This window comes from Emydura macquarii, unplaced genomic scaffold (genome assembly GCF_026122565.2).
Source record: "Emydura macquarii macquarii isolate MOO-44397 ecotype Brisbane River unplaced genomic scaffold, CSIRO-AGI_Emac_v2 contig_561, whole genome shotgun sequence".
In the NCBI taxonomy this organism is placed as follows: Eukaryota; Metazoa; Chordata; order Testudines; family Chelidae; genus Emydura; species Emydura macquarii.
Window position 1 is genome coordinate 4,201,743 of NW_027130698.1, and position 24,132 is coordinate 4,225,874.

At 36.5% G+C, this 24,132-nt stretch overlaps 1 protein-coding gene across 1 annotated transcript in view; it reads right to left on the reverse strand.

Moving 5' to 3' along the window:
* The window catches only part of LOC137147730 (transcription initiation factor TFIID subunit 4-like), a 205,107-nt gene that overhangs the window by 149,406 nt on the left and 31,569 nt on the right, over positions 1-24,132 (reverse strand). Inside the window, exons 3-9 of the mRNA XM_067540058.1 lie at positions 21,694-21,831; positions 20,930-21,151; positions 19,782-19,904; positions 18,288-18,377; positions 16,108-16,365; positions 5,491-5,596; positions 1,050-1,164 (exon numbers count right to left, since the gene is read on the reverse strand). Of these exons, the coding sequence (XP_067396159.1) occupies positions 1,050-1,164; positions 5,491-5,596; positions 16,108-16,365; positions 18,288-18,377; positions 19,782-19,904; positions 20,930-21,151; positions 21,694-21,831 (1,052 nt within the window). The remainder of the gene's footprint in view (positions 1-1,049; positions 1,165-5,490; positions 5,597-16,107; positions 16,366-18,287; positions 18,378-19,781; positions 19,905-20,929; positions 21,152-21,693; positions 21,832-24,132) is intronic.

Genomic DNA, 24,132 nt, shown 5'->3' on the forward strand with positions numbered 1-24,132 from the left:
AACATACATTTTAAATCATTTAAATACTCAGTGGGAGGCAAGAGCATTGGAAAATAAAAAATTGAATGATTTTGCTTCTAGATTAATACTAAGTACTACCACTATTAGTTGCAATGCTGACATGCCTCAGAGCAGAGATATTTCACAATGTACTACAAAGTCTCTTTAACTCTACCTGTAAAAGTCTACGCCTGTCAATTAATTATTAGTTTGTTGAGGTCAGATCAAAGTAAGTATCCTAAAGGAAGAATGTGAAAGTCTAAGAATACTTTCCCATTTTAGCAAATAAATAGGAAAGAAAGGACAATATTTTAAAAGAATTAAAATGCACTTACATCAATGGAACAAAATTAAAATAAAAGTGGAAGGGAGATAAAAGTAATAAAATATAACATTCGCTTTCCACTACAAATATTAAAAATGTTCAAAACATATAATGTAAAATAATGTTAATACAAGTTTAAAGGTATTCAAAATATCTGGCACAGCAGTTCAATAACCCATGCTACTAGGCTGAACTTCTGGAGAACCTGACCACTACAGGAACTCAAAGAATGGCCCAAGTTGTGCCACACAAACAAATCACGTCAATAGAAGATAAGGCAATGGAGTTTCTCTCTTTAGTTCTAAAGAATAGCATTTTCTCTAGGCTTCATACTTGCAGCTGAGTTGCACAAGCCTATCTACATACAGTATGCCCTGCTGTCACAATTAGGATATTCTCAACAAGGTACAACTGATCCATAAAAATAGCAGTATTGAACTTATAAAAACCTCATCTACACAATTTCCTTTTCTAAGACAATAATTCATATTCACAAAGTGATTTGGAAGGTTTATTAAATATTGTAAAAATCTGCATTTAGGGGGAAAAATGTAATGTGTTTCCTTTTTTTAAAAAAAGTGGAACTAAATAAGCAGATTGCCATCCAATCAAAGTGCAAGGAAAATCTAGGAATTATTGTGAAATACTGCCCTCTGGTGTTAAACCCATTCTATATTGTGTGTGTGTGTTGGGGGGGGAGGGTGTTTTTGTTTTTTGTTTTTACCTGAAAGATCCACCTCCAGGGTCATTCAGCTTGTTTTTCTGATTTGCAGAGACCTGAACACCAAAGCCCCCAGGACTTTGGCTGGCTTGTATTGTTGGTGCCTTCCCTACTGTGCCTGAAAAACACCAAGCAATGTTATTATGAGCTGTCTTAGACAATTTACATCAAAGAACCTTCTGTCCAGGAACTAAATTTAACTGTCTCTAAATTGCAAACAAAAGCAAGTTGTTATTTTTAAAGGTTCCATTGCTGAAAAAGAGAGAACAATTTAAAAAATAAAGATTAATATAACTTTTTTTCAACATTTACTTATGAAAAAATTGAAGATTCTAACACAGCAAACCATTGGCCAAGGGGGGCTAAAATACACTATAGCAATAAATATATTTGCAACTACCAGTAAACTGCTCTTCTACATAATCTGCACAGAATAAGAAAACAAGAACTAAAATAACTTTTCATTATAAAAGATAAGAAAGTGGTACCATCTAAGTGTTTTGGTAAAAATCATGTTTAAAGATATTTAATAACACTGCAGTATTTTGTCTTCAAAGAGTAAAATATATTTTATTTTCCTGTATTTTGATTCATTGTGTTGTAATGGACAACCATACATTTTCAGAGTGTAAAAAAGTTTTAGTCACTGTTTTACATAGACATAAAAATATATGATTGTAAAATTTGAAATAAAATCCTATTTAAAGCCCTACATTTATTTTCTCATTTTAAAAATATTTTGTAAGCAGTTCACTTCTGTATCTATACTATGAAAAATACTTTCAAATATATAATTATATAAAACAAAAGATGTGATTTTCAAATGGGCTTAAATGCACACAACTCTCATTGAAAATCAATAGGAATTGGCCGGCTAATTCCCATCAATGCTTTAGAAAATCCCAAGCAAAACAAATTTCTGTTACTAATTAGTAATAAAAATTATCATAAAGCAATAGCTCTGGATGATAAATGCAAGGAAACATTACAGCAGGGCTTGAATTAAAAAGTTTTGATCAAGTGGAATTTTACATTTTTAAGTTATACTTTAGTTTACTGCTTATATACTTTATTAGTCACATCTAATCGGGCTGTAAGTGGTCTGATTCTCTTTATCCCTCTTCAATGCAAGGCCTTTTTAGGCATGTGAAAAATATTAAAAATTAAGGTTTTCTGAAATGATAAATTCTTCCCTTTTTATGGTTCCAAATCTCAATTACTATTAATGAGTTACATGCGCATGTAAAGACGACCTTGAGACACCTTCAAAATCATCTGAAAGACCTTCTTGCAGTAGTCTTATGACTCATTTATTAACTGCAAGTGGGCATGCTTTCATGAGCCTCTGTGATTTATATTATTTTTTTCTTTCATAAGCCCTTAAAACTAAAGCATGATTAGCTGAACTAATCAATTATTTAACAACATATGCTTTTCTATAACAAAAGGGTTTGCCTTGACTGAGGACAGCATTTTTTTTTATTCTAAGATCTTTGTCCAACTCCAGCCTGAGCTCTCAAAACAAAATTTATTTGACAGTCTTTGTTCAATCTCTCATTCTATTGTGTAATACAGAAACTTCTGTATGGAGCTTCAATCTCAGAAAATCCACAGTAAGATTTAGGCCCTCCGTTTCTAGACCCAGGGAATGAACATGTATTGTAAGTAATATATTGAAGATCCATGAGATGACACAAATAGCATCATTCCTTTAGCCGGTCAATTCATGTATCTATTGCAGATAAACTAATTAGAAAACTTTTTATTGAGTGAACTGGAAAGCATGGGATAATGAATGAACTAAGAGAAAAATTAACATAGTTCAGCATGTGCTATTTCTGTTCAGAAGACTCAAAGGGGCATTAATAATAAAAAAGCTGCAATGGCTCTGGCAAGGTGTAATAGATTTCATGTATACCGTTAAAAAAATAAAATGTTCATCCAGAATTAATTAGCATCTATAGTTTTATTTTTCTATGGAAGCTTATCTTTGATCCAAGAATGTTACAGAAAGGTACAGCAATGCAGTAGTCAATCTTTTAGTTTCCTGAAAGCAATATAAACATATATAAACTGTCATATCTAAACTGTATACAGAGAATTAAATTCCACTTGCCTTCACCCTATGAATATCAATTTTCTCAAATGGATCTGACAGAATGTAATTAAGTATGAGGTTTTAAATCTGGGATGATGTATACCTCCTTTTCTATTTTAAACAGCTACTGTATGTATTTAAGCAATAATTTCCTATGTTGCATACGTTGTTGTTGCAAGGCCCAAAGCAAAGATAGGAACCTTGATAATGATATATTTGTTTTATGAGGCAGCACAACACAATTTGCAATAACTTTTGTAAATTAAAATCAGCTGTTGGACTGGATACCTCCAGGGAGTGATAATGATATACAGAGTCTTTCACCAGTAGGTCACAGATTTTAATACAGGCAGCAGGGTCTGAAGGAATGAATTTGAGGTTAGGGGTCAGTAGGTGCGTAGTTCTAATCCTGGCTCTGCCAATGATTCACTGTGGCCTTTGGCAAGTTACTTTACCCCCCCGGCTCAGTTTCCCCAGATTTAAGCCCTGGTTTACACAGTTTCTGTACTGGTGTAATTATTTCAGTAAGGGATATGAATTTTTACTTAAACAGTTATACCAATACAGCCCCTCATGTGGACGCTGTTATACAAGTATAAAGATACCTGACAGTCTGCTTACATTGAAAAGTTGTACTGCTTTAACTCTACTGGTGAAGTTAAAGTGGCATAAGCCCCAAGTGTGGACCCGGTTATTTCAGCATGAAGGTGCTTTGTACTGGGAAGGGGAATGTGATATACTGTGTAAGACACCCTTACACCAGTATAACTGTGTCCACATTAGGAGATCGTACTGTTTTAACTATATTGAGACAGTTAAAGCAGTATAACTTGTGTGTAGACAAGCCTGTAAATAGAGATAACAATACTCATCTCACACAGGGGAATTCTAAGAACTAATGTTTGTAAATGCTTTGAATATGTAAAGCTCTATATAAATGCTAAGAATTATTCTTTAGATAAGATTGTGAATTAAACTGTTACCACTTGAGATGGCTAATCAATGGTCTACATGAAATAAACGTGCTTTTTAACCATAGTTTAACAGAGAGATGTCCACATCATGCAAACTTCCATCACCATTAGCACCATTCTTGGCCTTCTCAGCACAGAGGCTGTGTACTGAGTGGACACGGAAATCAAATTAACCTTCTCACGCTAAGGCACACCGATCAGGATACGACATATTAAATAATTGTTGTGTTAATAAATTTAGGATCTTCATATCAGTGTTCTCAATCCAATACCTTTCTTAAGAAGTAAATTAACTTCAATCCAGACTGGAGAAAGCAGTCCCAAGTGTGAAAAGATAGATCAGTCTCCTACAACCCTTAGCATCTTGGAAACAAATGGCCAATTAGAGTGTCAACTGGTGCTAACTGTGGTGGCAGGTTTGTGATGTATATACTGGCCCATGAGGAATAGGAGATACCAAACAACTCATCACACAGACAGTAATGATGTTTGGACATTCCCAAACAAGACTGGATTCAGACTGAGACCTTGAGATGACAAGCTCTGTATTCCATTACAAATCCTCTGTTATCTAACTGCCTATATCCTAAAAGATATTTGACAACTGTAAACTCAAACAAGGTTAAGGATGGCAACTAATAAAGAGGTGTGGGGGGAAAAACACACACACAACCACAGGGAGAACCAGGAAGGTTCCAAGAACCCCTAGGTGGAAGACAGGAGAGAGAATAAGTCAGTCCATTAAAATCTATCTTTGCACAGCTGTATGGAACAACTAGGTTCAGTACCAGATTGGCAGTGGCTAGGCACGCTGCATGAAGCACTCAATCTCTGGCATCACAAAAAAGTGACTTTGGTGTCTGATGAAAGGCATATAGATGAAAAGTTTCACAAAGGGATCCTACCTGGTCCTCTGCAGCTGGAAAGATAGTGGCTACAATATCTGGCCTCAAGGGTGAGAGTTAAAGCAGGAAGATTAAATTGAAGAATTCTCAGGGCTACATCAGAAAAGTGAAGAAACTCTTTCCCACACCAGGGAAAAAAGTCATATAATAAAACAGTAAAAACCAAATCTCTCCCTTCATTGGGACCTTCACTGGGACCTTCACACAAGAAACTGCTGAGTGAAACCTGAGCAATTTAGGATGTGGCCCTAAATAAGTAGTTACAAAACAGTTAACTATATCAGTCTGAAAAATATGTCACAGTTACATAGTGAAAACATGCATTTTCAGCTAGTAAGAAAGTAAAAAGTAATGTCAAGCCTGCCAATGTTAACACTAAGTTTTCCCCATGTTACTACTTTGTAATAAAATTACAATGAAATTCATACAAATGTAACATAAGCTCACTAGAACATTTAAACCCATACCTTGTGGTCTAATGGTCTGAGTTATTACCACTGGCATCCTAATCTGGGTAGTCTGGCAAGCAGGGTTTCGTTTCACAGTTTGAGCAGATGTTGACTGGATAATCTGCTATTATTAAAAAAAAGTATACTTACATTATACTCTATACACAAACACACACAACGTATATATATTAACATGTATAATGACTAATATAAGCATGTGGGTCTCTAAAGCACAGCCAGCTGGTGACAAAAGTCATATTTATGTAATGTATGTGGTTGTGTGTGTGTGTATATACACATGTCAGCTATGCTTTTGAAAAAGAATAATCCATAAATACTGTTTGGTAAAAAAGTCATTTTCTTGATCCAAAAATATTGTATTTCACAGATAGGTGATCTGGGGATTTTTAAGCTTTCATTTTTTACTATTTTTGTTAGTACACCTAAGCATTTTTAATAAATATTAAAAGATAAACCTCAAGTGACTATGCAAAACCCGCAGTCAGACATGCAAAAATGGGAAACAAAGACTTTTTATAGTGACTGTCAGCTTTTAACTTGTACCATTTATTTTTAAAATCAGAGACTTTTATTGCTTCAATTAATCTTGGGCCAAATCTTGCTGCCCTTATTGAAATTTTCAATTAAGTCAGAACAGAATAAGAACCTTTTGACTAGACCTCTTATAAATAAAAACAGAACAACAAAATATGCATGAGTCACTTCTCGATATCAAAACGCATGTTCATAGTATCAGGAGCACAGATGTAGAACAGCAGACTGTCGAGTACACATGGCTTTCTCAGAGGTAGAAGAAATCCATGAATAAACTAAAAAATTGCAGGCAAGTGGTTGAAGATAAAGCTATACAGACAACTCAGGGTCCTGAAGACATCACAACTCATACAACCTTCAATCATGGCTGTGTCATTATCATCCTTTAAAGTGGATGTAATTCCTCTCTCTCTCTCATACAAAATCATTAAACATTTCCTGCAAGAAGACTGTACTACAATGCAGACTGCAGCCTGATTTAATATTTTACATAGAGCAAACAGGAAACAATGCATCTTTGTTTGGCTCATCAGTATTCTTACAAACTGTACCCCAGACCACCTTATAGTTATATGGTCCAAATCTTTGATTTAAAAAGGAATTTTGCAGGATTATAAAATGCAGGGAAAATGAGAAATTATGTTTTCAAATTAGATTTAAAAATAGGTTGAGAAGAAATGGCGGTAGGAAGATATAGGAAAGTTTTCCAGCACCAGAAATTGCACAAAAGGCTCCTACATCATAAGCAGTGAAATAATGTGAAGAGAGAAACAGGTTGGGACTAGATAAGAAGAAGGAGTGTGAAGATGAACCAAATGAAACATGGTCGGTGAGGTAGGCTAGGATAAGATCATGGAGTTTTCAAAACAAGAGAGTCAATTCTGAATTGTGTCCTGAAATTAATGAGGAGCCAGTGGAGGAGTCAAAGGATCAGCACAATGTGTGATTTGATTCTTTCTATGTGAAAGAAGCCAGATGGCAGCATTCTATACATGGTGGAACGTGGAGAAATGGGAGGACATAGTCAATCTGAGAGGAGACAAAGACATGCATGGAGTCATCATAACTGCGTACACAAGTAATGTTACAGAAGTGGGGAAACCAACTTGCAAAAACAGAAAAAGTTGAAGAGAACATAAAAATTCAATGAAAAGGAGGCAGCCACAATTATGGATACAGAAGGGAAAAAGGAGGTCTCTATTAAACTAAGAGACAGAGCAGCTGGATGTATTTGGGAATGCTCCTCTTGTTCAAGAGAAACACTTCTACCTTTAAAACATTTGAATGAACCAAGCCAGGATATGAGTGAATAGGGAAGAGTCATTAAAGACAATATCATCAGAGCATCAGCCAAACTTCAAGGTAGAAAAATAAGATCCAGAAGAAAAAAAAGGAGCTTTGTAACTGCAAATGTTAAGAGGAAAGAGAACTGAATTTGAATGCATCTTGATGTATTCCACTACCACTAGATGTAGAACAAATGGAAGAAAGACAATAGTCTACAATGTCATAAACTACCCTGCTCTTAAAGAGAGAAAAGCTAATCTCAACCGCATCTCTCTCTAGCCAGCATGCTCACAATATTCTTTCAAACTAAATTTTTCTCTGGGGATAGCATGTAAACTTCTCTCCTTTACGAAGTTAATACCTGTCTCCTTTTCCTGACTCATTGTACTCCGCTTTGAAATAATGTAAAATGACAGATTTTAAAGAGTTGAGAAGGTTTGGTACCAAAAACAAGGCAATTATTGACTATGGTTTAACAGAGAGAGAAAGGGTGTGGGGAAAAAGGAAAAATAGGAGTGGGGAAGGTGGACAAAAGAACACAGTTCTCTATGAAAACTTTCAAGTGAGGTAGGAAGTATAAAAAGAGGTTAAATATAAAAAAAAAGGTGGAAAGTGGAAAAAATAAGAATAAAATAAAAAGTATCCCTTAATTTAAGTAATAAAGCAAAATGATTTAAAGCAAAAGGAGCCCCCTTGCTGCCCTGCCCATTCTATCCGCATAGCCTACTTATGGCAAAGAGCAGGCTGCTATTCCCCCTCCCAAGCAAGTGGGCAGGGAGTGGCCATAGTCACAACCTCCTGTGGCAGCATAGCTATATGCTGGCCCCTTACTTGGTCTGGGTTATAAAATTACAATCCAACCCTTTGTACATTAAAACAAGTCTTACACAGAAGCACATCAGCCAACTGCTTGAGCATGCTGAACTAACAAACAACATTTTCACACAATTACATGCAAAACACAACAATAAAGACCACAGCATAGGAAATAAACACACTGGAAATGATACAATTCTGAATATAATATTCTCTGTTCAGTATTTTTTATTTTTCCCCACAATTAAGTGAGAAAATAATGTGGAAGAAATAAATAAGCCACTTAACTTGTATATGCACACAATACAGAATGGCTATGGTCTGATATGACATTTATCTTCACTCATGAGTAAACACTTGCTAACTCACTTGTGGCTATGCCACTTGTGATTTATCAGTCTACTCACTCCTGAAGATAAATGTCATATCAAACCTTAGCTATCATGTAATCTGGCAGCATTAACTCACAACTGTCTTGCTTTTGTGGGTTTAGATTTCATATTTAACATTGTTATCGGGGGACCAAATTTTTACAATTTGCCTCAAAAATGATGCTTGTAAAATTGCATATGCAATTGTTTTTCCTCTCCTCTCATCAATAAAAAAGGAAATGTGAGTATTTTTAATAGCCAACAACTTCTAGTAAATGGTTCTTTTTCTCCACCATGACCAATATTTTGTTGCTGAATATACTCTTTCAAAGAATAAGTGAAGTCAGAAATGAAAAATAAATATTACATCATGTATTCCTCTTCCACTTACTGTAAAATTGTCCTCTATAACATATTCTCTAGTCTACTTTTAAACATTTCAATCAATGGGCTTTTCATCACTTCTTTTGGAAGACTATTTCACAATCTAGTAACAGATCTTATGGTAAGAATATTTTCCCTTATATTCAGCCTAAATACTACTTTGCTTAATTTTATCTCTTTCTTCCTATTTATACTCCTTTGGATCACTCTAAATAATTCATCACCCTACTTTAATGTTTAAATCCTTAAAATAGTTGTAAACGTTTTTCATGTTCCCCTTTAGTCACTGTTTGACCAAGATACATGTATTTAATTCTCTTAATCTTTCCTTTTAAATCTGTCCCTTGATCATCATTTTTGTTATTTTCTGAATTCTATTTAATTAGCTGTCTTTTTTAAATTAATGTACCCAAAACTGAACGTAGTATTTTCAGGGAAGTGCCACCATTGATAGAAAAAGGCCACCACCCTGGTCCATAATATTATAGCACTGAACTCAGAATGGCCTTTTTGCCACCAACTTACATTCCAAATATGTATTAAATTTCCTGTCCATTGTCATGTGTAGGCTTCTTTCTGCATTAATGCCTTTTAAATATCTATTGTTCATTGATTATTTGCATTTCAAGTTTACTCAGTCCAGTTCAGTGACAGGACCTATATCCATTGGTTCATTAATACAAGTTACTTTTTTATCACCTTCAGTGAACTTCCTCTAATCTTCCTTTAAGCCAGTAGATACCTAGTGATTCATCCCATCTATTTTCTCAACATAAAGTAGAGGAGAGTGATGGTGTCCACTGAATCTCTAAAATGCATTCAGAATCCACAAGCTGAACAGTAAAGACCCAAAACCAAAGACTTCTGTAGAGTAGTGAAAAGAAAAAACAAAATCCCCATACTACCAGGTATTCATGGTCTTCCATGTTATTTTACTTCTAATTTCCCATTACTCCACGCGCTTAACAGAGTTCCCCAGGCTGGCATAGTGGTTAAGAAGTGTCTCAGAGCAAATATTGTTCTGATAAGTTCTGCAAGATATCTAGTTCTTGCCTTTGGATAACATATGCCATTTTCATAACATGCACTGTTTTCATAAATCCACATTTCTTAACCAAGAACTCAGAACACAAGCATTACATTTATATTTGTGTGTGTTTAAACTCAGAATTTTTACCAAAGGTAGTCTGAAAGCTAACATTCCTACTGCCACTAGAGACCTTCAGGTTTGCTGGTCAACCCCTAGAATTGATTATACTTCTTGAAGCCTTTTCTTATCATATTGCAGTGCTCTTTTATCAGCTATTCCATTAGGAAGTCTATATATAACACAGCAAGTGAATATGAATCATATGCCTACACCCAAATGAATCAAAAATTAATTCTACAACCAAGTTGTCCAATAGCAAAAAAGCATGGTCTTGATTGCATTGATCTCTCAATCTAAACTGAGAAATACAATACATAAAGTGCAACACACAGCTGGATCATCACCACTACATATGTTACATACAGCTTCAATAGGGTTAACAAATATGAAAACTAGCCTTGTTGTTTGGTTTCACAGTTCCATCACTATTATTTACCTGTAGTATCCATAATGTAAGTACTTTCCACATATACGAATACACAGTTCCAGCACCAAATTATTCAGTTTACTCAAACCTTGAAGACTGTGTCTTAGATCAAGTATGTAGGTGTATAAATAGATTTTTGGCTCATCACATTAGTCACTCATCAATACCTTTTCAGTATCAAAAGGAAAACCCAATCCAAGATTCCATCCAATGCTCTTTAGCTAGCAGGAATTAATACTATCAAAACCACCCAGGTCTTTCATCCACAGATCTCAAAGTGCTTTACAAAGAAAGTATCTTTATCTCCTTTTTGATCTGTCAGTGGAAGCATACAACTTTAAAACTGAAGTTTTCTTTGTCTCCTAATGATTTCTACGTTCATGCACCACAAGTGTAAATGGTCTCAGAGATAAAGATTTATACCAAAGCATCGCCTCACACACTCAAAATGGTGCAACCAATCTCACTTCAGCTTTGCAGCAACATCTTGATTCTGCCAGAAATTTTTGTCCCATATCTCTTTCTTAAATGAGAAACAAGAAAACTGTTTTCCTATTATTTTGATGTAATTTAAATTTGAGGGAAAATTCACAAAGTACTTAAAAACAATAAACTGAAAAGCTTCTGGGTGGGACTTTCAAGATTGCTCAGAATTAGCATAATCTTGTTGTCACTGAAGCTAATTATAGATGATTAGGGTTGGGGGACGCAGGAGGTCATCTAGTCCAACCCCCTGCTCAAAACAGGACCAACCTCAACTAAATCATCCCAGCCTTTAAGGATGGAGATTTCACCACCTCCTTAGATAGCAAATTCTAGTGCTTCACCATCCTCCTAGTGAAAAAGTTTTTTCTAATATCCAACATAGACCTCCCCCACTGCAACTTGAGACCATTGCTCCTTGTTCTGCCATCTGCCATCACTGAGAACAGCCTAGCTCCATCCTCTTTGGAACCCCCCCTTCAGGTAGTTGAAGGCTGCTATCAAATCTGCCCTCCTCCCCCACTCGTTTTCTGCAGACTAAATAAGCCTACCTTAGCCTCTCCTCATAAGCCATGTGCTCCAGCCACCTAATCATTTTCACTGCCCTCTGCTGGACTCTTTCCAATTTGTCCACATCCTTTCTGTAGTAGGGGGCCCAAACTGGACACAATACTTCAAATATGGCCTCACCAGTGCTGAATAGAGGGGAATAATCACTTCCCTCGATCTGCCGGCAATGCTCCTACTAATGCAGCCCAATATGCCGTTAGCCTTCTTGGCAACAAGGGCACACTGTTGACTCATATCCAACTTCTTGTTCACTGTAACCCCAGGGTCCTTTTCTGCAGAACTGCTGCTTAGCCAGTCAGTCCCCAGTCTGTAGCAATGCATGGGATTCTTCTGTCCTAAGTGCAGGACTTTGCATTTGTCCTTGTTGAACCTCATCAGATTTATTTTGCCCCAATCTGCCAATTTGTCTAGGTCTCTCTGTGCCCTATCCCTAACCACCAGCATATCTACCACTCCCCCCAGCTTAGTGTCATCCGTGAACTTGCTGAGGGTGCATCCAGATCATTAATGAAGATATTAAACAAAACAGGTCCCAGGACCAACCCCAGGGGCACTCCGCTTGATACCGGCTGCCATCTAGAAATCGAGCTGTTGGTCAGTACCCGTTGAGCTCGATGATCTAGCCAGCTTGCTATTCACCTTATCGTCCATTCATCCAACCCATACTTCTCTAACTTGCTGGCAAGAATACTGTGGGAGATAACATCAAAAGCTTTGCTAAAGTCCACATGTATCATGTCCACTGCTTTCCCCACATCCACAGAGCCAGTCATCTCATCACAGAAGGCAATCAGGTTGGTCAGGCATTACTTGCCCTTGGTGAATCCATGCTGACTGTTCCTGATCACCTTCCTCTCCTCCAAGTGCTTAAAATGGATTCCTTGAGGACCTGCTCCATGATTTTTCTGGGGACTGAGGTGAGGCTGACCGGTCTGTAGTTCCCTGGATCCTCTTCCTTCCCTTTTTTAAAGATGGGCACTATATTTGCCTTTTTCCAATTGTCTGGGACCTCCCCCAATTGCCACAAGTTTTCAAAGATAACTGCCAATGGCTCTGCAATCATATCAACCAACTCCCTCAGCACCCTCGGATGCATTGCATCTGGCCCCATGGACTTGTACATGTCCATCTTTTCTAAATAGTCCTGGACCTGTTCTTTAGCCACAGAGGGCTGCTCAGCTCCTCCCCATACTGTGCTGCCCAATGCAGTAGTCTGGGAACTGACCTTGTCTGTGAAAACAGAGGCAAAAAAAGCACTGAGTACTTCAGCCTTTTCCACATCATCTATAACTAGTTTGCCTCCCCCATTCTGTAAGGAGCCCACATTTTCCCTGACCTTCTTCTTGTTGCTAACATACCTGTAGAAACTCTTCTTGTTATCCTTCACAGCCCTTGCTAGTTGCAACTCCAATTGCACTTTGGCCTTCCTGATTTCACCCCTGCGTGCTGGAGCAATATTTTTATACGTCCCCCTAGTCATCTGTACAAGTTTCCACTTTTTGTAAGCTTCCTTTTTGTGTTTAAGCTCACTGAAGATTTCTCTGTTAAGCCAAGCTGGTCGCCTGCCATATTTGCTATTCTTTCTGCACATCAGGATGGTTTGTTCCTGAGCCCCCAATAAGTTTTTTTTTAAAATACAGCCAGCTCTCCTGGACTCCTTTCCCCCTCATATTAGCCTTCCAGGGGATCCTGCCCATCAGTTCTCCAAGGAAGTCAAATTCTGGTTTGTTGAAGTCCAGGGTCAGTATTCTGCTGCTCTCCTTTCTTCCTTTTGTCAGGATCCTGAATTCAACAATCTCATGGTCACTGCTGCCGAGGTTGCCATCTACTTCTACTTCCCCTACCAATTCTTCCCGGCTTGTGAGCAGCAGGTCAAGAGGAGCACAGCCCCTAGTTGGTTCCTCCAGCACTTGCACCAGGACGTTGGCCCCAATACTCTCCAAAAACTTCCTGGATTGGGATTTTGATCATCGACTTCAACAGAAGCAGAGTTTAGCTAATGCAGGACTTTAGAAAATCTATCGCCTCAATGCAGGATGTGAGCCTGAGTGAGGCTGGGGAGCCCTGAAATATCTATATTATAGAATAGTTATCTATTACAACAATGATTTTCCAAAGTTTTCAGAGACACCTCAAACTCCGACTCTTTTTAAAAATCAGAAAAATCAACAGAGGGGGTCAGTAGACTGACTCCCTTAATTTTAGAAGGTCCTGAATGGCTCTCTCTACAGGATATACTCCAAGTAGTCCTGCCCCTTTAAAAGTAGACAATCAGCTAAGCCAGCTAAAATTCTCTTCAGTGAGCTCCAGGCCTAAAGAATCTGAAGCCCAGCCAACTTTCTCCCTAAGCGCTGGCCAGCTTTAGGCAGGCCAGCTGTAATCTTCCTGTCATCTGGCTTGGGCAATCTGGCCAGGACCCTTGTTTTGCTCTGGGTTTGGGGAACGCAGGCTATTGTGAAGAGTGCACAATGGTCACTACTAAAAGGTCAGTATTTACTAACCATTACCATATAGTGGTATTGAAGATGTCTCAGTGTCTGCCGGTAATTGCAACAGTGGTTGTTATGGTAACTCAGATAACCTAGTAGGATGACTGTTGTCAGACGCTGACTTAACCAATATAGCATAATCTAGAGCGATATAACAGGGCTTTGATTAACCTGAGGTTCAGTTCAGTTAGTCAGCCATAGTACTAATAAATAAAAGACACAGAAGTAGAGATTTATATATAGCTCTTCTTTATATAATGAAACTTTTCTATGTGCTTTCTAAATGTATTTCCATCCTGTAATAGTCCTTAAAACACACTTTTCCTGGTAAGTCAAGATACAACCTTCTGCCTCTGCAGCTATTGCTACTTTATGAACCTAGAGCACTCATTTCATTTCTCCAAATAAGATTAAAATACATACCTCAAAACAGTCATTTTACCAATTCACAATACAGAAATGTCATATTGCGTGGCCCATCCAATTGGTCCTTAAAACATGCCACTTCACAGATGACTGAGCAGGTATTCATACTGCTACTCTGTACAAATGCGCCTGATGCATTTGCTTTCTTTTTTTTCCCCTTTTTTTTTTGTGGAAGAGGGGAAGGAGAGAAGTAGGTGAATGGAGGGAGATGTCTGTATGTTTAATTTTGTTTTATTTGACTGAGAGAAATTTTCCACTTCCAAAACAACCACAAACATTACAAACATGGGAGCAAGTCTAATCCCAGAATTTATTGATACCATTTTGTTCTAAATAACACAACATTTCTGAAAAAGATTTTCCTTATCAGAGAGGAGGAAATTCACACAATTAAAAGAGAGGAGCAACAGCAGGCTTGCAAGATCACATCCACATGTGTTTCATGTTTACTATAAAAGACAAGGTCAAGTATCTTAGCATCTAAATAAGTTCATATAGTTCATTACAACTGGTCTTCTAGGACTTTACTACTTCTACTATAAAATAATTATTTTAGATTTTAAAAGATAATGATTAAACTGTTTTAAGAAGCCTATGTACTGTCCAAATGATCTGGGGCTCAAACAGCCATTTAAAAATTGTGCATTGTTATTTTTTTAATTACACTATTTAAAATTAAACATTTAAAAATAGACTCCCCCCCACAACTATTTATTTCCTTTCCTGAGCCTACAATTTCAAGGAAAGGTCATGTGACTAACAAGTTCTGATGAAGCTGTTATGCTTGTATTTTAGAATCCTGATAAGGTAGAATTCCATCAGTTTAAGATAATATTTTCAAATATGCCCATCTTAATTTTTAAACCAAAGCTGTATACTCACATATACATTTGAACCGCAAACAAGGAAAAACTTTTCACCATTTCACAAAAGTGGCTAAGACAGACAAGAGAGGACTGCCATACCATCAGATTATAGCCTTTGTAGAAATTGTAAAATTACATATACAAGGCTATATACACTATATACCAAGGCCAAATGGCACCATCCTTATCCACAGTGAGTAGAACCTTACTACATGAGTAGTCCCATTGAAATCAATGGGGCTGTGTGCGTGTAGTAAGATATTATTCGTTGTAAGCAAGGGTGGGGAATAAGATTTTGGTATTGTGGTTAGACCAAGCTGATTGGTACAATAACATTCTTTTCTTCTCCATTGTTTTCTAATTAAAAATGTATAGAAGTGTTTAAAAGGGGGCCCCCTTTTTTCATTCAAATTAAAATCTTATCAAAGCAGAATAATTTAATTTAAAATCTTTATTTTTCCTGTGAGTCTTAAAAGGCTAGCTCTCTCATATTGCTGTAAGTACGTATCTACCATAATCATATAAAAATCTCTATGTCCTAGAAATGAAGACCCTGATCCTGCAAAGACTTATGCACATCCTTAGCTTTTCAAGGTGTCAGTACTTCCATCAAAATCAGTAGGACTACTCACAGTAGATAAAGCCTATGTGGGTAAATCGTTGTAGGATCAGTACCTAACATACTACATCAGAAACACAAGATAATGAAAAACAAAAGTATTTCCAAATTAGAATGTAATAACTGAAATAAAGAGTTTTAAAGCCACTATTCAGCCTATTCAGAAGTTTTCCATTATGTTTTAGTACGTACCAGTTGAGAACTGTGATTTGACTGTACTAGTTTAACCTGAGGAGGCTGCATTGTATTTGATACAGAGACTGTGCAAATGTTGTTTGGTTGCCTTATTCCTACAGTCTGAGTTGTGACACTAGAGGAAATACTTCCAGAGGCAGGTTGAGGTATAACTTGTGATAGCTTGGTTTGTTGAAGTGGCTGCTGAGATGGCTGTCCTTGCAAAACTGAATGTTGGCTATTCAGTAATGATTGTCTCAATGCCGGCAGACTTTTCTAAAAAAAAGAAAAAAAAGAAGAAAAATGGAAAAACGTTCAAATTTACTAAACCATCAAAAAACAAATCTGGTTTTGAAATGTATACAGACACTGGAAATCCTTAAAACCAGTTGTACAACCTGTCTACACTTCAGGAGAAATAAACTTGTACATTTTAACTTTCTTCGTATTTTAGATGGAAAGGGAAAATTCAGCATGGATCTCATCACAAGTTATTTATTTTATATTTGGACAGCACAGTGGGCTAGATTATGATTTACCCTAATCCCACCACACAGGTGAGTAAGGTCCCAAAACCAGCAGCTCATGAAGACTATCTGAAACGTGGGTTTATATCCTTTGGAGGTATAAAAAGTGGATGGGGAGAAAGCAGAAGGGCAGAAATGAGTTCCATTCCCACTATGTGCTAGCAGAAGTAAGATGCACCCGTCCAAGGACTGCAGTAAAATACCTCTTCCCATAGAGTACCTACAGCAAGAAGATTTAATTGTTGGTGTCTTAGGGCAATAGATGAATACTGTATTATTACTGATGTGCTGTTCTGACTTCATTAGAAAAGTGAGCTATTGTGTGCTTCATGTTCAGACCTGTTCATCTAAAAAAAAAAGTTCTAACAGAATACAATGTATTTTATGAACAAACTTTTTGCTTTTTAAATGATCTTCTTCTTTTGAAGTGCTCCTCCAGGCACTGCAGGCTTTCGCAGTGCTTACCCCAGGCCATAGTCACTTTTAACTTCTGTTTTTTATTTAAAAACTTAATTGTTGTTGCCAAGAAATGACTTCAAAGAAAGGAAAGAAGTTAAATAACACTTTTTGCCAGAGATGGCTGAAGAAGGAAAGCAAGGGAAAGAGTAGAAAGAAAGGGTTAATGATATCCTAGAAGAAAGAGAAAAGAAAAAAGCAAAAGGAGCAGGGAAGGAAGAATTTAAAAATGAGAGGAAAATTTTGCCAGAAATTGACAGATTGCAAATTGAGAGAAAAATATAAAACCATAATAATTGGGATATGAGTGAACAACAAAACATACATGTTTTATATATAGGAGCTAATTGAACACAGGAATGCTAAATTCTGCTTACTCTACTCACACAGGTAAGCAACTGGAAGTCAATGGTAGTTTTGAACAAGTAAGGCAATCAAAATTTAGCTCCATGTGCTAATTACGGGGTACAACAAACAAACCCATTTCATACTACATTTTATAATATTTCTCCAGATGTTCCTTGTTATAGGGGAGCCCTGCCCCAGGAGGACCACACTGACAGAATTTACTAATTAATTATTTCAACAAAAAGTAATAGCATGTTCCAGAGAAGCTTTTAGTAATCTCTCTTACACACGTCCATGTACACTGAATGTACTTGTAGATGTAAATGTAAGTAGAGCCTTTAAAACAACTTTGTAATTTACAATATATAGTAAAGTCATGCAAGGCATGACTTTGTAGACAAGATGAAAGCACTTGAGAAAAATATCTCAACATGGGTACTATAAACATACTGATGAAATAACCTACAATATCACATCTGAATGGTATACTTTATCATAGACAATACTGTGTTTATTTATCATAGAAAAATAAACCCATTACAACAGTCAGATACCTAAAATCATGTGTGGTAGTCTTTAACCACCTACATTAACTGTGATGTAATAAAGCTGCCAAAGGCAACCCACTTATTCAGATATTATATTTAAGTATAGGAATATAATATTCAAATAACCCACAAAATATTTACATTTATAAATTAGAGTTTGTTTTCTTTTTCTATGTAATCTTATTAATGAAAATGTTCTAGATGGTCAAAACTGATTACATATTGTGTGCTAGTTTGTATATTCTAAAATTTCTAAAATCTAAAGTATTGAAGCATATTTGGTAGATAAATTTAAGATGTAAACAATATTTATGTTCACCTTCAGGAATGGTACTAGATATGGCTGAGGAGATGATTTCAGCTCTGACTGAAGGCGGCCTGTAAATTCTTCTGGATCAATCTTTGCATCCTGGAGGGGGGGAAATGAAAAAAAAACAACTATCTGGGATTTTTCATTTTTTCTCAAATAATGGGAACATATATTAGGACAGGGTAACATTGTGGAAATATTTATACATCTAGGTAAATAAGCCACATATCAACAGGGACTTTTAACATTCAAAGTCCCTCAACTCATCTACAGGTATAAAATCTTTCTATCAAGAATTGATTTATATATGTACTGTGTGTCTCAGAACTCAGGAATCTGTGACCTTTATGTATGCAACTCCCTCAGGGATGCACACCTAAAGAAACAACTGGATCTAACAAACATGCAAGTCTTTTTTTAATACTTCTATTCTGTTGATAACTTTTAGACAGTGATTTCTTTAAAATTCTAATCCAAAAAATGAGTGAAGTCTGATTTAAAATAGAATATATATGTGTGTGTATGTTTATTAGTGAAGATGAAGGACCTATTGAAGCTAAGTAAATTTTTTATGTTTCTGAAACTATCATTAGCTAAACACTTCCAGGCTGTCTAATGACTATCCCACTCTTGAGATTCTCTCTGATTAATATAGTATAGTAGCAAAGAAACAAAGTTTACCTGGTATATTTATTTTTCAATGTTTGCAACTTTAATGTTTTACAACTATCTGTTTTCAAAAGCTCAAGCTAATTTTGGAACCACTAATATTTTTGCTGAACCACTCTTATTTGGGAAAGAGTCTTGTCTCAAATCAAAATCATTAAAATGTGCAAGTGTGTTCCATGATGATCAATTCAAAGACCTTCATCCTCTTTCAGGTTCACATTCCTTATGGGCTAAATTAACTATGTTTTAAACAAAAAATTTGCAAGCTTGACTATTTGTCAAAGCCTTTGATAAAGTCTCTTTGTAGTGTATATCTGTTCTATCGTGTACACTGAAACATTCGTAGTACTGGAGGCTAACATAAGTCAGTTTTTCTACAGGACCAATCACATAGACTCCACCTACTGAAAACGCTATTTTGGTCACATAAGTCATTTCATTTAAATTTTGAGTTTTTTAAAACCACAGGCATTCAGGCCCCACTCTTGCAAAAAGACCCCCAGGGATCTGTTTGCAGAATATTGGCCTTAGTGACTTCTTAAGAAAACGTTTCATTTAGTTTATTGTTCATAATTCTTATTAAATATCGTGACATTATCAGCATTTTTAACCCACTACAAACAAAAGAAAATATGGTTTGATTAACAAGGAAATTGTGAGGCTGCATTCAGTGCAGAAACATCTGTATTACTGTATTTTTATGCAACCCTTTTACACCTTTCAACATTTACTGCAAGCAGAAACTAAAAATAGATGAGTATCAAATATAGTAATGATTTTCAGCATCCATAAATGGCATGCATGATATATAATTAACAACAACTTAATATTTACCAGCAAATCCTGAACCAGAGCTTTCACATTACGGGATGTTTCTGGAGAAGGTGAATTATGGGAAGCAAGTTTTATCAGGGTGGCTAAAAAGTTTTTGCATTTCTTCACATTCTCTTGCATTTCCTGTTTTAAAAAAGAAAAAGATACACATAGTATTTTGATATTGTTCACTCCATAGATTAATAATTGTAAATAATGAGTAAACTAGAGCTGTTTTTATCCAAATAAAAACCATTTGAGACGTGTCTTCAGTTATGTGGCTATTGCTGCTGTAGTTTGGCAGTCTTCACTTCCATTTATCACTCACAGTCAGATCACCTGGTTACTAACAAACTTAATCATAGAAATATTTATTTTTCATGTCTGATATGCTATCATTCATTATATCCTTCATGGTTCATGGAACAGTAACCCTATGTGATAAAAATCATCATGAAATGTGTCAAAAATCCAAACATGCACTGAGAAATGCTGAATTCACAGTTTCTTTCCTATTTTAAACTTTGTAAATTACTATTTAATTACTTTGTTATTTAATTTTATTTTTTATTGAATTAGTAATTAAAATAATTAAATAGTATTTCAATATATTTTAATATAAAATCAACTGTACCAATCAAATCAAATAATAAATAAATACATTTCAAATATGATCATGTCTAAATCCCAATTTATTTAATACGATTACTATAACATATTCTCTAATCCTAACCAGCCATGACCTTTAAAACTGTCAGTTTGGTCCTAAACTGAGGACAAGGTCACTGATATTATAGAACAATCTGTGTATGCACACTGTCGTTCTAATAATGGAGTCCAGCAATATAACTGGAGGTCTATTTGTTCCAATTACAGAAATACTCCTTATATTGTGCAACACGTGTATGGCAGCATCGAGAAAGTTGGCCAAGTTAACTGTCAGGATCACTCCTGGTCCCTTAAAGCAGGCATTACATTTAGCGAAAATGTGATCTTTACAGAATGTGTAAGGAGGTCACTCACAGGATGTTCTTTATCATGGCAACTGAGTGGGTGAGAAAAAATGCTCTTTCTGGTATTGAATGAAACTGAAAAGTGCATACAACTAAGAAACAAAGCCTCTACTCATCTTCTAAAACATTCAAATGTTCCAGAACTTATATACAAACCTGTGATACAACTGTAGTCCCTGGAACAGGAGAGCTAGGTATGACCTGGGGCTGTGCTGGTACTTGTGCTGTCGTTTGAGGTGGAAGTGGCAATCGAGGTTGACCTTGGGGTTGTGCTGGGGTTTGAGTTTGTCCTCCAGAAATTAACGTAGGTTGTTGAGTTGCTGGGGTTCCAGTTGCTAGTGTTGTTTTAATTAAGCTCTGAGCACTTGTGGTAGGTACCTGATATTTTTATAATAAAAAAACAGATAAGGACCTTCTTTAAAATCTTTTATTCAATAATAAAGCTTAAAAACCCAAATCTGCAAACTCACACTTCCTTCTACTGCTGAGTTTAGCAGTTTAATACAAGAAAATATTTTTCCTTAAGATTACAATTTGGGGGCCCAACTGTGTCACACCTTACTCATGTACTTACTTACATTTACTTTGCTCATTGAGTGGTCTCTTTAATTTCAACAAAACTGTTCAAGTTCATGCATTACTAAACATGAATATGAGTGGTACAGTCTGGCTCTTTCATATTAGAGACCTTGAGGGGAAAATTTACCACTAGCATTAGTGTGTGTAACTCCAATGGCAATGAGTTTTGCACTCACTATATTTGGAAAATAAGCTCAGGGGTAAAAATGTTTTTTTCTGTTGGTAAAACAAGTTGTTTATTAATAGTTATCAAAACTCATTTAGATAGTCTTACCTTTATGACTGGCTGCTTCCGCATTCATTTTTGTTCGTGTTGTGCTGGTAACACTTTTAATACTTACTGTAGCGTGAGACAGAGTGGAGCCTCCCTGTAAGGTCACAGTAGATGTAGCACTAACTGGTGTAGCAGTCGACTGAACAACTTTGGCTTGCACTGGAAGTCCCAGGTGGACAGCAGATGTGGCTACAGAAGTTGGTTGCTAGTGTAATAAGAAAAAAAAGTATTAAACACATTCATATTAAATTACTGAAGATGTAAAAAGTACAAAGGTTCTTTTAGCACAGTGATGAAATGAGTATCTAATAATTAACCTCTACAGAAGATTACCAAAAAAGTATAATTTATTTTTTACAAATTAGCAACACGTACATTATCAAATTACTATACCTACAGTAAGATAATTTTTTTATTCATATACACTAACCCTATTTTTGATAGTCCAGGTATATCTTCTTTCCTATAGCCATTACTTGTGAGAAGATGAGCAGCAACATGCACCATTTTATTTTGAACAAGTATTCCTTATTGTTAAAACCTAGGAACATTACTAGAGCATCTTTAACATGCAAATATAACACAGCAGAGCATAGGAAAAAAGACAATGTGAACTGGGGGGAAATTCACTTACATTTGATGTCACATGGATGCATTACAGCAGTTATAATATGACATATGCATGATGTCATCACTAAATAAACATATTTTAGACTATATTTCTAACTAGTACATAACGATCCTGTAGTCATGCATTATATTTTTCTTGAAAAATTAACACAGTAGAACATTTTAAAAAGAAAAAGATAAGTGAAGTAAGATTAGCATGAAAATGTCTACACAACTATATAAGGAACCTGCTATAAAATTTCTGGTGAGAAATTTGTGTTCTAGCTTAACTTGAACTCCCACTGTAGTCCAGAGGAAACAGAGCAAAGATGTTGAACTCTAGGCAGGGGCTTCCAAACTGTGGTACATGATCTTGGTGTTCCATCAATTCATTTCACAACAATTTATAAGGTGGTGGTACGTGAATGAATAAAGTTTGGGCATCACTGTTTAAGAGAGTGGTGCTGGATGAATTATTAACGGAGCATTTCTTGATCCACAGAATTAAAATGATGAGGACTTCAGAAGCTCCCATACGTTTACATCTAAATACAGGAAAAGTATGGTAAACTGGAGAGAGGGATTTAGAGAAAATAATGGGTTGAAAGGTAAAGGCAACTCAAAGAACTAAACCCATACATAATTGTCTTGGACATCTGCCATTCAGAAGTATATGGAATCTTTCTAAAAATATGCAAGAGAGAAAGGCAGAAAACATTATAAATATTTTCATACAGAAAGACTATGCTACTTACTACAGCATTTTGAAATCACAAAATGAAAGATCAGTAAAGGTAAAGTTATCATCCATGTCATCCTCCTCCTCTAGATTACTACCATTTTTCTTATCCACATAAAAATATTCCTCTCCTCCACCCTTTAAACTGTAACAAATTAAGCTCAACTACTTCCAGAACCAGTGGTACTTTTTGTGCACTGCTTAGATGGAACTCTGAAAAATTAGACAGTGTATATTCTTTATCATAAAATAAAAGCTCATGAAGGAAACTGATTCTGTCTTACTCATAACCTTTTCCTCAGTAGAATGCTTCAGCAATGACTAGCAATAAAACTGTCCTAGGCAACCGACATGCCCATTATTTTTAGTGGTCTATTTTCATTTGAGGAGATAAATCTAATCCCTTACTACCAAATAAAATTACAACCTAGTCTTAACAATAAAAACACACCATCAAATGTGATTTAATTCTATGTAAATTTAAAGGCTACATATAAAAAATGATCATCCAGCATACCAACTTCGACAGAAAAAAATAATTTGTGAATAAGGAATACAGAAAGCCCAATTTTCAAAATGGGCTCAAAGGATGCAGACCACAAAATGTGAAATTTGCATCAAAGAGCAATTCTGAATGCAAATAAATTAGACATCTGACTACTAGGGGTGTAAAAGGTTAACCGTTTAAATGGTAATCAACTGTTTAAACGTCTTAAACAGCTGATTACTGTTTAAACGGGGGGGAGGGAGTGGCACCATGGTTGGCTCACTGCCAGCGAGAGCAGCTGGGCAGTTCTTGCTGGCAGGGAAGAGTGGAGCCCAGCGGAGATTGGGGGCGGAGGAGGTGGGGGGGGGGGAATTGTCACAGCAAGGCTCAGCTCCCCACCAGTGGTGGGGGAGGCATGGAACCCAGCGTGGGGGGGGGGGGGGGCCTAGCTGAAGCTGGGCTGGTTCCCCGCCAGCGAGAGCAGCTGGGCAGCTCTTGCTGGCAGGGAAGAGCGGAGCCCAGTGAGCGCCGGGGGGGGGGGGGGGCGGCAGGTGGAGAGTCCAATGGGAGGAAAGGGGTAGCCACAGCTGGGCTCGGCTCCCCTCAAGTGGCAGGGAGGCATGAAGCCCAGTACAAGGGGTGAGAGCTGCCCAGCTACTGAGGCAGGGGGG